Source organism: Zingiber officinale, chromosome 9B (assembly GCF_018446385.1).
Source record: "Zingiber officinale cultivar Zhangliang chromosome 9B, Zo_v1.1, whole genome shotgun sequence".
Classification (NCBI taxonomy): Eukaryota; Viridiplantae; Streptophyta; class Magnoliopsida; order Zingiberales; family Zingiberaceae; genus Zingiber; species Zingiber officinale.
In genome coordinates this window covers 27222551-27238592 of record NC_056003.1, presented here as the reverse complement: position 1 = coordinate 27238592, position 16042 = coordinate 27222551, and the positions used below count along the sequence as shown (strand labels likewise).

At 35.3% G+C, this 16042-nt stretch overlaps 2 protein-coding genes across 2 annotated transcripts in view; both read left to right on the top strand.

Moving 5' to 3' along the window:
* The window catches only part of LOC122022896 (ABC transporter G family member 24-like), an 18012-nt gene extending 13460 nt beyond the window's left edge, over window positions 1-4552 (top strand). The window contains exons 4-6 of the mRNA XM_042581007.1: window positions 4169-4232; window positions 4321-4421; window positions 4539-4552. Of these exons, the coding sequence (XP_042436941.1) occupies window positions 4169-4232; window positions 4321-4421; window positions 4539-4552 (179 nt within the window). The remainder of the gene's footprint in view (window positions 1-4168; window positions 4233-4320; window positions 4422-4538) is intronic.
* Window positions 4175-16042, top strand: LOC122022512 (ABC transporter G family member 28-like). The gene is made up of 11 exons (XM_042580532.1): window positions 4175-4232; window positions 4321-4467; window positions 5633-5667; window positions 6857-6930; window positions 9389-10257; window positions 11241-11537; window positions 13037-13516; window positions 13598-13746; window positions 14537-14826; window positions 14903-15027; window positions 15729-16042. The coding sequence occupies exons 3-11, from the start codon at window positions 5646-5648 to the stop codon at window positions 15883-15885; spliced, it is 2463 nt and encodes an 820-aa protein (XP_042436466.1). The 5' UTR covers window positions 4175-4232; window positions 4321-4467; window positions 5633-5645; the 3' UTR covers window positions 15886-16042.

Here is a 16042-nt window from a genome sequence, read left to right as displayed (position 1 = left end):
AAGGGGGAGCGTCACCAGATCAGGTAAGTAAGGTACGCAATCTAACTCCGAATCAATCTTTTAAATTTATTAAAGCTCTTTCTAGAGAATTAGATAAATTAGAAAAAGAAAATGAAAATTTGAAATCAGAAAATGAAAATTTAAAATTAGAGATTGAGAAATTGAAAAATGATGCATGCTTAAAGAAATTTCCAAAGTCAAAAATTAGAATTTATGGTAAATTAAATTGGTATATAAGGAAGCATCAAGGTCAACTTAGGAAAATACCAAGAAACTTTGTAACCCCTAGATTTTTGAATAATCCTGTAGGAAGGAACCTTTATTGGGTTCCAAAATCTGTGCTTAATTAATTTTTCAAAAATTAAAAGCTTACAGTGAGAAAATTAAACATTGAAATTCTTTATGGAAGCTTTGTCTAAGGAAGTGGTTGTTGCTCCAATAACCAAGAAGGCCTAGTGTCTCGCCACGACCTGGAAGCTAAAATATTGAAAGAAAATGTTTAATTAACTTTCTGAAAAAGCATTAAACAAGAATTAAATAATGCTTTGAAAGTTAAAATAAACAAAAATTCCTTAGAAATTTAAAAAAAAAACAAAAAAATTCTAACTTAATTTTTTTTTGGTTAGAAATTCTCTTTTGGAAAATTCTGAAAGTTCACCTGACTTAGAAATTTTTTGGGAACATTTGAACATTTACTTAGGATTTTTTTTACTTAGAATTTTTTTTAACTTAGCAATTTTTTTCAAAAATTCATTTTTAACTTAGAAAATTTTCAAAAACCTTCAATCTTACTTGAAAATTCTTAAGACCCCATTTTTGCTGTGATCAAAGGGGGAGAGAAAAGTACTAGTTTAGGGGGAGTTAGAGAAAAATTAATTTTTTAAAAAAAGTGCTGCAATTTTACTAATTGCAAAAATTATTCTTAACTTGTTAGTTTAGTAATTTTTTCTTTAAAATTACTGTTTATGTCTATTTTTAACCCTAACTTGAACTTGGGTTGATGCACATCAAAAAGGGGGAGATTGTTGGACCCCGTGGTAGTTTTGATGTGATCAACCAAGTTAGTCTTATGTTTGATCCTTGTGCAGGTGTGCGGGAGCTTGGAACACAGAAGTCGAGCGGAAGGCGGCTGGCGAGAAGGACGGCACGGAAGGGAGCCGACGGGCTCGGTGCGAAGGGCGAGAGAGCTGCGGAAGAGTACTCGGTGGGCGTGAAGAGCGTCTTGCGACGTTCGAGGGCGTTAAGCGGGACGGAAGCGCTCGAGGAAGGGGTGGGTTGGGTGAGCCCTATTTCGGTTGGCGAAATTACCCAAACAAGCGGAGCTTGGAAGACAAAGTGAAGAAGAAAAGGAGTCAAAAGAAGCTGGTTATACAATGCAAGCAGGAAGGTATTTATAGCAGGAACCTTCAAGGCGCCTTAAACATCAAGGCGCCTTGAATGGATTGTTTAAGGCGCCTTGAGCAGGCCAGTTTGACCATTTGCGCTGCGGATAAAGTTTTATCCACAGATCGAGTTGGAGGCGCCTTGAACCCTGTTGGAGGCGCCTTGGACTCTCAGGATAAGATTTCCAGGGCCTTTATAAAGGCCCCTGGAGCTAGGAATTCAATAACAACTCAAGCATTCAATCTGTAAGCAATTCCTAAGCAACTAGTGAGCTTCCAAAGTGTAAAAGGCTTCTCCGCCTTCAGAGAAGGAGATTTTTCTTACTGCGCTTTTTCTACTGTCCTGGATTAACAACTTCCTTGGTTGTAACCAGGTTAAATCCTTGTGTCTCTTCTGTTTCTATTTCTTTTTCTGTTTCTTTGAATTTAGTTGCTATTATTTTATTACTGCATTTATTTCTGAGTTGAAATCCGAGGAGGGTATTTTTTTATTTTTATTTTCAGCAATTCACCCCCCTCTTGCCGGTCTCCGCTGCACCTACAAGTTTTTTATCCAATAGGAATTTTTTATTATATTTATATGATTAATTTAGATGAAATGTCAAATCGTTCTTAATTTAACCAAAGGAATTAAAAGTTAGAATATAATTTGGTAGAATTATCATTAAGTTGTATGAATCTACTTGGTGACAAGTGTAAAGTTTAGAGGGAGAGGATTCTCCTTCATTTAGGGTGGCTATATACTAATTATGCTATAAGATAGATTAACCACTTGCTGTTACTGATATCAACATTCTCGATGAGGCAAATCTTTATGAAAAATAGGAGCGATCTAGTTGCCTTAATGTGTTGTTCATAAAGATTAAGATCTCTAATGGTATTTGTGGTTCAACTAGTATTTGTGGTTCAATTGATCAGTATGACAATGTGAGGACTCTGTCCAAGGTGATGAAAAATTTGAGTCTTCAAACAAAGCATTGGCTCATACCCTAACCATAAAATTCTTATTCATGAAGCTTATCATTATGTAAATGAGGGATATTGCAACTTAGTTAAAGAAGCTCTAGGTTGAGATGCCATAGTCTTTCTTTGTACATTACATTCTTAATATTCTTCTATATTAGTATGGACCATGCTCTTGTCTCATATCGCGGTCTGGTGAGTCAATGGGAGGCAACAGTGGAGGGGAGGGGCTCGAATGCTTTAGTGATGAGGAAATTGTATGGGATATCTGCACAAAAAGTGGTTAGAATGGGCACTGAGGGTAGACTCGGTGTGACCACTCTGACGCTCAAGTTAGCATAAAGCTACGTGGAAGTAGGGAACTGGAGTGGTAAAGGAGAATTTGTGGTTGTGTTTAGTACTTGCGCTCATAGGGGCAGGCAACTTTATATAGAGGGGCGAATGCATATCCGTTGCTCTGATACATGCACATCCATTTGCCACATTCTTCGAGATATGCATTGACGTTTTCCACTTCTTCTGGGAGAAATGGCCCCATGAATGAAGTTGTCATACCACTTCCCACATCTTTAATGGGCCACGTGGGATAAGGGGTTGATCGAGCCTGAGAAGCCCGGTTAACTGAGTCGTGATAGTTGGATAACTGAGCTAAGGGAGTCAACTATACTGAGCCATGGGAGTTGGGCGTATTGACCCGAGAAGCTAGGATAATTGAGTTGTGATAGTTGGATAATAGAGCTAAGGGAGTCTGTTATACAGAGCCACGAGAGTCAGGATTAGTGACCCGAGAAGCTCGGATAACTAAGACGTGATAGTCGGATAACAGAGCTGAGGGAGTCAGCTACATCAAGCCAAAGAGATCTAGTCATCGAGTAATCAGAGTCGGGTGGCTGGATTTAGGGGTGTCAATTTGGGTGGGTTGGGTGGGGTTTAGGTCGGGTTGAAGCAAAGATTTTATAAAAAATATCTCAACCCAAATCTAACCCGAACCCAAACACAACCCGAAAGTCCTAAACCCGAACCCGGATAACCCAACAAACCCAAATAACCCGATTAAAAACAACTTTTTTTTTTGCTATTTTCCTAATAATTCTTCATTTTTATCTCAATACTTATACATAATTTTTAAAATAAAATTTGATTTAACCCTACAAAACCCACTAAACCCTAAATTTAGGTCAACCTGGTCAATCCGAATTGGATCCCAACCTGAACCCGATATTTTTTGGATTGGGTTGGCGAGTCAGGTTCATTTTTGACATCCCTAGTCGGATTGAAGGAGTCGAGTGAACCTTTTGACCTCTACATCCGCTTGACTTTTGACCAATGGCTTGACTTCTATTTTAATCTTTCCACGTGGAGCCTTCCATTATCCATCACACTAGACCCTTTAAGATCTTCTACAACACACAAAGATAAATGGTTAATCAATGAACTTACAGCAATATGTGTTCAGAAGGAGGATCGATTGACATTGGAAGTGAGAGAGAATGTACATCTGAACACTTAAGGAAAGAACAAAATTCAAGTCAAATATAAGGAACAAGGCAAAATTCATATTCAACCAGAAATTAAGAAAGAATCCTAGAGCTTTTTTTCTTGTAAAAAGAAAGGGCACACAAAGAAGGATTATCAAAAATTCCAGAATTGGTTTTAGAAGAAAGCCAATCTCATTCTGTTTGTTTGTTGCCATTATTTCCATTTGTTTTTAAAAAATATATGACATGGATGGCCAAATCATTCAAGTAGTACCACTGCTCTAATATTTGAGAATTTAAATATCTATACTTATGTCACTAATTATAATCCTTTTCTTGATGAAGCCTGTCCATTGGGTGCATATTGCCCATTAGCCACCTTCAATGTGACTACAGGTCTTTGTGATCCGTAAGTTGATTGCGTTTTCCTGTATTCCTTTACTGATCTTCATTTTTTATGGTAAAAATGGAATATTATAGAGTTTATTTTTGTGCAGATACCAATACCAGCTTCCCTCTGGGGAAACAGATCATAGTTGTGGTGGTGCAGACATCTGGGCTGACGTTGATCATAGTAGTGATCTATTCTGCCCAGCAGGTTACTTCTGTCCAAGCACTGTATTGAAAAACAACTGTAGCAGTGGGTATTTTTCATATCCTCCATGCACAATGTTTTTATTTGTACTGTTATCATATTGTGCGGTATACGGAATAGGTATTGATGTTTAATGATCTTCTAATTAAGGACTAAAATACTGTTTTGTACTGCAGTTTTGGCCTTTGAAGGGAACCGTTAGTTTCAGTGTCATGTCAGTACTCGGCACCATTCTAAGCATTCTAAGATCAACTTAAATGGGTTTTAATTCTGTAATTACCATCTAGTTAGTTTGTTTAGCTCCAAAGATAACCCTATACCAATATTAACATAAATATAAGAAGTATCTTTCTTAATCATTGAGATTTGGTTTGAACTGAGACAATGAAACTAGAATAGGTATATGTATAGAATATAGATATGAGTTGGTCCTGATCTGACACAATTTAACTAGAATAGGTGTAAGTATAGTATATAGATTCACAGATTCTAGGACTCTAGCATTACTCCCCTTTTCTGTAGTTGGCGCTTCATTTGATGCATCTGCTCTTCCCTTCCCCTCTCTTTATAGTGTCTCAGCTTCTATGAATCATGGGAAGAGAGTATTCTTATTTATGTGGCATTATCCGTTGGTGCTTCTTCTCTTTTCCTCCTCTCTTTTAGAGTTTTATCTTCAACTCATACTAGCATACATAATCCAAGGATGAGATACGAGAAGGGAATATTCTAGTCTCGGTTAATTTCTGGTAGTCAAGCAGAGACAAGCATGTTCAGTTGGTACCATTGAAATTGTATCAGTATGGGTGACACAATGATATTTACTCATATTGACATAGTATCAGTATCAGTATCCAACCAGAATGATAGGTCTTGATCATGATGGCCAACACACTGCATGCACTTAAGTATAAATGACTTTCCATTGTGTTTCAGAAGAAACTCAGTGTGCTTATGTTTTGCCTCACTTCCTTCAACATTCTGTATTGAGTTTTTTGTTTAATAATTGGAGGAAATGTGATTTTTTATCAGTTGTAAAAACCTTGCATATTGGTAAAATTAGTGTGAATTTTGACTCATATCCTTTGTGTAAAAAAAGTAACAAGATAACAGAGAATAGTCCTGAATTCCTGATTATCTTTTGTTCTCCTAGCTTTTTAAATCTCCCTTAGTTCTTGCTATTTCGCTACAACTGATTTAGTGTTTGCATTTTACAGGCACTATTGCCGTATGGGGTCTACATATGAAAAAAGTAAATATCAAATTGTTGCTGTTCAATTTTCACTCGTTTCTAAAAAATAACTGATATTGGTACTGCATTATTCGATATGCATATTTTCAATTTTTTCCCCCATATTATATGGGTCATGTTCCTGAAAGTTGTTGATGGATAGCAATCTTAACTTATTTTCTAAGTGTAATTTGACAAAGTAACTATAACATTTGTTTTCTGAGCATCCGCTGTTAACCTAAGGAATATAAAACACTTCATTTTACTTAAGTTGAAGTGCCATTATAAAATTAAGTTAATATTCCTTTCTAGAGAGATAAAATTGGACCTTTGGATGTCATATTATATAATCAAGAAAATCAATCTAAAGCTCAGACTAGTTAGTATACTAAGCATAAATAAGATTGAAGTTAGAACCATGGTACTGTGAGGATAATCAATTGTTAGAGGTGTGATATATTTCTCTGTTACAATTGTTAGAATACCTCAAAGCACCTAGATGCTGTAGAGGTAATAAGCCAGAGAACAAAAACAAGAGAGTTACAAGAACAATTAAGAAAGCAAGATCAATCAAGAAACAAGTTTTATGTGGTTTGACAATCTTACCCACATACACGACCTCAAGGAGAGATTCTTATTATTTTTTGGTCAAAAGTACATCACAATGTCACTACAATATGATGAATCACCAAATGGTTTTTACTATGCTCTCAAAGATCAATCAGGATATACACAATATAGGATCACTTAATTGCTGAATCTTAAAGTCACATGCTGTATATGACTTCTTTAGCTTCTAGAATGTTGAGGTTGGGACCACTAGATCAGTTCTGCAGAACTCAGGTCAGCTACCATCTTGTAGGATTGGCTAATCACCTAGCTGATTCTATTGAACACCAAGCAGGGTTGGTAAGGTACCAGGTTTGGCCAACTGAAGCAAAACTTGCCCAATGCACTTCTAATGAGCTCACCTGGGAACTTGACCCTTGAAACCTTAGCATGGCAGGTCATTCCAAATCAATTACTTTTAGCAGACGTCAAGCATATGTGGAAATTTTATTTTACTAGATCTCTATGCTCAGATGCTTCTTTAGTTCTGTGCATGATAATGCAGCATGCTTCTATAAATTTGCTTTTATGTATATAAATATATAATTATATGGATATTATGTCATTTCTTGAACAAAGTTAACTAACAGCTTTATTGTAGGTTGCTTCAAGTCTAGCTCATGCAATGCAAATTCCTATAATCAAAATATCACAATTTTTGGTGCTTTAGTGATGGTATGCTGTTTATTAAGCAAGCAAGTGACTTGGTTATATTCTTGTCTTAATGTTTGGCCTTTAAACCTCTGTCTCTATCAATTGTGTGATGATATGACTAACTCTAAAGCCTTTTGTCCTGTTCTCCATTTGAAAATAGCTTTGATAATCTATAAGTATTTTCATTTCTTGACTTTTTGGGCTGATCCTTTACATTCTCAATGACCCAATGCAAGTGATTCCTTGAGTATACTTGTGGCTATATATTTTGTATTAATTTTATTTTCATTATCAATGGTGCATGCAAGACTGCTTTATTGATTATTTTTCATTTCCCAAGAAGATTAAATCATTGAACATTGTTGATAATATACTTTTACCATATGTCGATAGGTATGCAATAGAAAACTCATTATATTTTCCCATTTGTTAGCAATACAATAGAATAGACACAATAAAACATTATAAATTAGGAGTAAATTAATTGACTTGTTTTGGAATGCATTGCAATGAGTTAGGTTATTCCAACAGAATAGTTGTCTTGTTTTGGATTGCACTGGAATGAGTTAGGTTATTGCAATAGAAATGGATCAGTATAAAATTAGATCAGTTAAGTAAAAAAGACATATTGCACATTATCCATTTATCCTGATGTTCCATTATTGTCTGATTTATTGCTTTATTTCTTTTTGTTGCTAATGAAACCTGGAGTGTGCACTACAAAGTGGATTCTTAAATTGTACTATTCTGACCAGTTAGCAATTTATTTTTCTTGAATAGAATCTGATATACTTTATCTAGAAACATATGTTAATGTTGTCTAAGCACTTGCTGCTCTACACTAAGATATACAGCTAGTTCAATATGAGTCACTTGTGGAATGAGTATCTTCTAGTATATTAAATCCCTCCAATTTAGTACATTTACTAGGCAGGATCATTGAATTCCATTAGTGTTTGAGTTAAATCTAATGTAGGCTTGTTTGGGATTGGGTTTCAAATTTTGGCTATGAAGTATGTGCCTCCCACGCATATCTTACGTTGATCTCATGATTTAAAAGTTAGTATTGTGCTGGTGAAACGAACGAAATTTACCATTTCGTCCGCCTCCTGGCATTGACACTATAGCCTCTGTGACCCCATGGGAGGTCATAGAAGTTGCCGCTATCCCGCGAGAGGTCATCACAATCCCGTGGAGGCCGTAGTGACCTCTCGCAGGGTTAGGGAGATCGCCGCGACCCCTTGCAAGGTCACGGAGGTCGCTGCGACCCCACCACGATCTCAAGCGACCCCCACGGGTGCGTGATTTAAAACTTAGCCTTTAATTAAACTAATATTAATAATTTCAATCAACTCGTAACTACAATAGAGATAATCTAATTAGACTTAATCAAACCCTAATAAAATTATCCCATTAATTTAATATATATATTATTATTTTATTTTTAAAAAATATATTATAAATTTTTTATTTATCCACTGATCCCATATATATATTTTTCAAAAAAATATTTTATTATTTAATATTTAGGTTAAATTTTGTATTTTTAATTAATATATTTTATATTTTAAAAATACCGAAATCCTATCGGCATGACATGATATGATATCGAAACCGTATAGTTCGGTTATAAATCGAAACTCTTATAAAGATCGAGATTTTAAATCATACTTGATTGTTTACAAATTCTAAAGCACTAGTGTCAAAAGTTAGTTTCATATTAACAATTAGTAATCCTAAGTTCTTAACCTCGTTAGATATTGGGGTGACCTTTTTGTTTTCTAAAAGGATTATTCTCCCATATAACTTATTTATAAACGAATCATGAGACACACAAAACTCATTTAACCTGATTACTTAAATAGGTTTGGTAGGGTTGACCTAAGTAACCTTATCAGGTTCCAATCCTGAATCTTGACTCACTCATGGTTACATATATTATTTACCCGTTGTTTTGGATTTTCAGATGTTTAGTCACAAATGTAGACTGAAAAAAAGTTTCTGAACACATATTGGTAGAGGAAAAATTTAGTATTCATTTACAAATAATATCAAAGGTGGTAATTGCTAAGCTGTGGAAAACAAAAATGCAACCATTAGATTTAAACTCATACTGTAACCTAGAAAATGATGTTTGTTTCAAGTTCAAGAGGGTTTAGTCATTTGCATTCATTAGTTCACCACAATTTGTCATTCTTTTTCTAACATACACATTATATGCCATTAGAGTTAAAGAATTAAACATGTCTAATCGTCATGCTTGGTGATTTTCTTTTTACAGAGATTGAAAATTTGACCGATTTTTAGCTTCCAGTTGTGTGATCCACTTTTTCTTTACAGTGTTCTTTTGTGAGAAAAATTGTAAATGCATGAATTTACCTTATATTTTTCACTATGATATTCCTTTTTTTTGAAGAAGAGCCAAACAGCTTTACTTGATAACTATCTGTTAGTCATAGTTCCTTTCTGACTATTGTAGGTTGCTTTAATTTTGCTGTTGTTGATAATATACAATTTCTCTGATCACATTCTCTCATACCGGGAAAGAAGACGGGCTGAATCCAGGGAAGCTGCTGCCAAGGTTGCTAGAGAAGCTGTGCAAGCTCGTGAAAGGTGGAAAACTGCAAAAAATGTTGCAATCAGGCATGCAGTTGATATCCAAAAACAGATATCTGGGACATTTTCACACAAAATATCCAATGAACTTCAAGAGCCACAAAATGTTGCTGATATATCCAGGCAGTCTTCAGATGTATTAACATCAGAGATTGAGGAAATATCTATTCTTCATAATGTGCCAAATTCATCAGAAAAGAACTTTGAGAAAGCTGAAGGTCCCCATTCAAATATTGGGGGCAAAACCCCTAAGAAGAACACAATTAAAGACAAATTTAAGCATACTCGTACTCAAATTTTCAAGTTTGCATATAGTGAAATTGAAAAAGAGAAAGTTGAACAACAGGAAAATAAGAAGTTGACCTTCTCAGGAGTAATCTCAATGGCCACAAAGAATGAAGTAAGAACAAGACCAGTTATAGAGATTGCTTTCCAGGATCTAACGTTAATTCTTAAGAGAAGCAAGAAGCAACTTCTGAAGAGTGTAACTGGGAAATTTATTCCGGGACATGTAACTGCAATCATGGGTCCATCTGGTGCAGGGAAAACTACCTTTCTTACTGCTTTGGCTGGAAAAATATCTGGATGTCAAACAACAGGATCAGTTTTGATAAATGGAAAGGTTGAACCTATCCAGTCATACAAAAAGATTATTGGCTTTGTGCCACAAGATGATATTGTTCATGGAAACCTGACAGTGGAGGAAAATCTTTGGTTCAGTGCTAACTGCAGGTAAGAGATGGGCACAATATAAAATAGGTAATTGAGTTAGTAAAAATTATCACCTGTAATCTCATGAGCTACTTTTAATGTCAAAATCTTTCTCTTATGCTAGTTTGAACATGACTTATATTTAAAGATGAGCATTTATGGGAATATGATCTGTCATTGTCATAATCAGAAATCTGAATAACTATCGTTACTGACTGAAGATTTTATACTCATGCTTAAAGGATCCTAGATCTTGTCAAGCATTTCCACTTATCTTTTGCATTTTATTATCTCATTTTTTCTTTTTGTTTTTGCATGTGTATGTCTAATGTTGCATGTATAAAATATTCTAGGACTTGTCGATTCAAAAAGTTGACATACTCTATGTTTTAACACCTACATTCTACTTATCTTCATATTATTTCACTATGTTACTTGAACTTGGGTAACTATGCAACATGGGTGTAGATCCAAGTATCTGACACTACTACCATATCTAAAACTTTTTACACGTGATCAATTGAAATAATGAATGTCAACTTGAAGAATCAGTGTTTGTGTTGGTATCCGACACTGTACAACATAGATTAACATCCAAGTACATAGCTATTTCATATGTCAGATAGATTGCATATATTCCTTGCATGTTTGTTGCTTCTTATTGAGATAAATACCAGAATTTTGGTTATGGAAGCTATTCATTTGATTGAAAAAGCAAACATATATACTGTAAATTAGTGCTTGCCATACCCTTGCACTGGATTCCTAACTTGTCTTGGGTGCATGCTAACTAGCTTCAATTTTTGCTTAGTCAATTCATGAAAATGTTCACATATTGTATTTTCTTTCTATTTCATAATTTTTATTTGGAAGGTTAAAGTCTCTCTTCTTTTTTCTTCTTCTAATTGTATCATAACTTGTTTGGTTGATATATGTATATGTCTTTGCTAAATAAGGAGTTAAGTGCACCAATTACCAATGTAACATTTGTTTTCCCTTGTTAGACTTTCTGCAGAAATGCCAAAAGTTAATAAAGTTCTAATTGTCGAACGAACAATAGAATCTTTGGGTTTGCAAGCTGTACGAAGTTCCTTGGTTGGAACAGTGGAGAAGCGTGGAATATCTGGTGGTCAAAGAAAGCGAGTAAATGTGGGGTTAGAGATGGTCATGGAACCATCTCTTTTGATACTCGATGAACCAACATCTGGTCTGGACAGTACTTCATCTCTTCTGCTGATGAGAGCTCTTCGTCGTGAGGCACTTGAAGGGGTAAACATCAGCATGGTGGTCCACCAGCCCAGGTTCGTGTGAGAAAAATAGTGTGCTAGAGTTTGGTTTTGGTTTTCATCACTTATTTTTTCAAAGCATTTCCTGTAAAATCAAATGTGCAAGTTACATATAAGATTTACAAATGCATACAACATCATGGATTGTAAAACTGACACATCTTTGCAAGATTCAAATACTAGTCTGATATCATTTTTGATGCCTGGTTGATTTGTGTTAAATGTAGATAGATTATAGTCTTTAACTCGTAATTTAAAATTTTGTCCTGGTTGTCATAGGTGATATGCACTGTTCTTGTGTATCGAAACCGAAACCATGGAAAAAGGTAAAAATTACATGTTTCTCGTGTCACTTATTTCAACTATCCCACCCCATGTATTGTCTAGACTGGGTGATGCAATTCAGCCTTTATGGAGCCAAACTAAGTTAAACCTTTCATTTAACCTGAATTAATCCTAATTTACATCCTATTCTAAATAATTATTACTCAATTAAACATATAATTTGGATTTTTAACCAAATTATAAAAAATTATGCACTCCATGACGTCTTCTAGGCTCCAGAATGCTCTACTAGTGGGAAGATCCATAGTTGCCGCATTCACAACTATCACAGTGTTAAAAATCATTCAAAAAATCCGTTAGAAAAAGTTTGCTCAATGTTTGAGCCATAGTTGGGTCTAATAGTCCCTATTGGCCCACAAAAACAAACTCATGTGCATCAATGATGCACAACACTATCTTTGGAAAAATGTGCATCAAATATTTTTAATAGCTAAATTATCAGTAGAATCTCTATATATCCATTTCAGATTATGACATTGAAATTACGAAGATAAACCTTCAATGATGGTGATTGCAAGTTTCCTAGATTGGTATTCTGGAAGTGAAATTAACATCTATAGTGAGAGCAATTATCACTTTCAAAGAAAGTGATGAACACACCTTATAGCCTCTATTTTCTAACATGGAGTGTAGATCACTAGGGATCTCTCAGCAGTCCATCATTAGGCCGGTAAATATTCTAGCTTGACTACTATGGAAACTTAATTACTTGCTTTGTGTTTGTAGTTTATTATATATTTGATTCCATGGAGAAGCTCTTGAGAGCTCCATTTATTGTTCATTGTGTTGTGAAAGTATTGCAATCTAACTTTTTTCTAGCATTTAGAAGATTTTTTTTTAAATTATAGACTACAAATTTCACGTCCTCCTGATAGTTAGGCTAGAAAAATTTGGAATTGAAACAGAAAAATTGTTGAATAATAGTGGATAGTACTCCGATCTGACTTTGGAAATTGAAGCTTCAATATCTATCACACTTTTATGGAAAGAATATCTAAGTATCCAACTTGATTTGGGAAGTTTAACTGTCATTTGTAATTTTAATAATAGTTCTGTAAAAAAAATGTTTAATGTAGTTCGATTAGTCATTAATTCCTCTGAATTTAAAAGTCATGCATTGTGATTATTTTCCATGAGAATAATACGACTATTTTTGTTTGGTGTTTCAGCTATACTTTATTCAACATGTTCGATGATTTAATACTTTTGGCAAAAGGTGGTTTAGTTGCATATCAAGGACCAGTTAAGAACGTTGAAGAATACTTTGCAGGCCTAGAGATTAAAGTTCCTGATCGTGTCAATCCTCCGGACTACTTTATTGATATTCTAGAGGGCATGGTAAAGTTGAGCACAAGTACAGGTATTAAATCTAGCCAGCTGCCAGTGATATGGATGTTGCATAACGGGTATCCAGTACCCCCTGATATGAAAAATGAGCTCAATTCTGTCCATTCATCATTTAGAGATAGAACAAACTCTGTTAACAGTGGCTCAGATGAGGTATCTGGTTCTATTGATTTTTGGGGAGGTGTAAAAGGTGCGCTAGGAGAAAAGAAAGAACACTTGGAGAATGTTTTTTCAAAATCCAAAGATTTAGCAAACCGAAGAACTCCTGGTAAACTTTACCAGTACAAGTATTATCTTGGAAGGTAATTTTTTATCGTTGAATAAAATTACTCTCAATAATGGTGTAAGTTGTAATGGAACATGGACTGCACTTGTGACTACAGGGTATCCAAGCAGCGATTGCGTGAAGCTACATCCCAAGCTGTGGATTATTTGATTCTTGGTCTAGCTGGAGTTTGCTTAGGAATACTTTCTAAAGCAAACGACTCAAATTTAGGAGCAGCTAGTTACACGTACACTATTATAGCTGTTTGTAAGTTGAAGATGATTTTCACTTCTTTGAACTATCATTTGTGAGTAAATAAAGTTGCTTTAAAATTTACTGATCATGATGACTGTTATTTGGCTTTAATTTGGTAATATCGGAGTATAGTTCAAGTTTTTAGTATACTCCTAAAGGATGAGGAAGGACATACAACTTCATCTTATAAGATGTAGAATTGATAATATTCACGTTAGTATTTTGTTTTATGGCTGTTGAACAACTATAGTGAAAATTTACTTTAATGTGCAGCAATGGAAAACATGCCAACTATTTTGACTGTGAAAAATTGCTTGGATCGGAACCATTTTACAAAATAATGTAGAATTTTTTGGTTCAGGTGTATATGCTGATCATTAATGTGAAATTTTATAGCAGTGATTACCATTGTCAATAGTAAATGCTAGGTCGATCAATGTTTTCAGCCAAATACTAACAATTAATAGTTTGCAATTATTAGTATTGGGTCATATGGTTCAGTTCTTCTCAGGTCACCATTTCTTTTAGCATGTGGAACTATCTTGATGGTAAATGCCTCCCTTATGTGCTAGTCACTATTCCAAAGGCTAGTAGTCGTCCGTGATTTACCTCTTCCGTGTTGGCCCTGGGACTGGTTGGCGGGGGCGAGCGTGTTCATCTTTTGCCACCATGTGGAACTATCTTGAAAATAAAAATTAACTATTGTCTAACTTGCCGAACTGTCTTTTAAATTAGTAAGTGAAAAAACTCCCATTTTTCACTACAAACTGTAATTAGTTGAGCTTTGTTTACTCTGTTGCAGCTCTCTTAGGTCAGATTGGTGCTTTAAGGTCATTTTCACTTGAAAAGCTGCAGTATTTGAGAGAGAGAAGATCTGGAATGAGTTCTCTTGCTTATTTTCTTGCAAGAGATACAATTGACCATTTCAATATTGTAGTCAAGCCAATAGTGTATCTCTCAATGTTCTATTTCTTCAGCAACCCCAGGTCATCATTTGCAGACAACTATATCATTATGCTTGCCCTTCTCTATTGTGTGACTGGTATTGGTTATACTTTTGCCATCTGTTTCCAACCTGGTTCTGCCCAACTGGTGCGTGTTAGCCATTTACTAATCTTGTTCTTTTAAACTACTTTATCTTTGACACGAAGCAACATTGATTCTGCAGTGGTCTGCCCTTCTTCCTGTCGTGTTAACTTTGATAGCTACTCAGCGGCGAAATTCACAAATACTAGCAAATTTATGCTACCCAAAGTGGGCCTTGGAAGCTTTTGTCATTGTGAATGCAAAAAGGTGGTGATTTATTTCTATCATTATAGTAAATGAGAAGCCTAGATGCCCAAACCTTCTATTTCAGCATTTACAGTTGTTTGGTAAAATCATTTAGAGTAAGCTATTGTTATGATGCTTTAAAAACGGTTATGTATCCTTTTTACGGGGTATGTGCCTCATAGTTAGGAAGCCACGAAACCAGGTCACCATGAGACAAAGATGTTAGATAGCGGTCCGATTGACAATGGCAATGTGGAGCTCGATATGAGTTAAACAAAACTCAATTCGGGAGACATAGCAACCATACTTGTCACCTCTTCTCTACTCTCACTTTCTCTTGAGCGGCTTCTAGGTCTCAAGAGCAGTGGCACTTGCTCGAGGCATCAGTATTTACATAAACGAGTTCCTAATGAGTTTTATAAGTCAGTTTGAATTTCCCTGTGCACAATGCTACTGTTGGCCTCCTTATTCCCACCTATTCTACTGAGCGATATAAGAAAAGATTAAACAGAATTGAGAAAGATTTTGATTGTAATCAATCTGAAGTTGTTTATTAACTGGCATTCAACATTTTTCAACTGATAGTAGATCTTGATGCTCATTTGTACAGTCTGACAGTGTGGCTTGGTATAAAGTCATCAGTTTGTGTCCTACATCAATATCGTACCAAAACGTCAAACCTTGATTATTATGATCAACGCTACTGCTGCTTTTCGTTGCAGGTACTACGGCGTGTGGCTTATTACGCGGTGTGGAGTACTTCAAAATTTTAACTACAACATCAATCATTGGGGGCTTTGCTTAGGCGTCCTCTTTCTTTATGGTTTCACTTTCCGCTGCATTGCGTTCATTTGCATGGTGTTGCTGAACAAAAAATGAGGAAGAAAGCTTCTCTACTTCTCCCTAATTCATCAGTGTACATGAGCTTTACGTTTTCCATTTAACTTATGCCTAGGATCGTCGATACAAGCATAGAAGATGCTATAGTACATGTATATCTATACGATAGCATTGTAAGCAAAAGATGTAAATCATC

What these genes read in the sequence shown, in the direction of transcription:
- LOC122022512 (XM_042580532.1), top strand. Translation starts at nt 5,646, where the DNA reads ATGGGGTCTACATATGAAAAAA. An exon ending in GGGGTCTACATATGAAAAAA is followed by an intron (nt 5,668 to 6,856) that starts GTAAATATCAAA and finishes GCTTTATTGTAG; the next exon opens with GTTGCTTCAAGTCTAGCTCA. An exon ending in TACAAGTATTATCTTGGAAG is followed by an intron (nt 13,517 to 13,597) that starts GTAATTTTTTAT and finishes TTGTGACTACAG; the next exon opens with GGTATCCAAGCAGCGATTGC.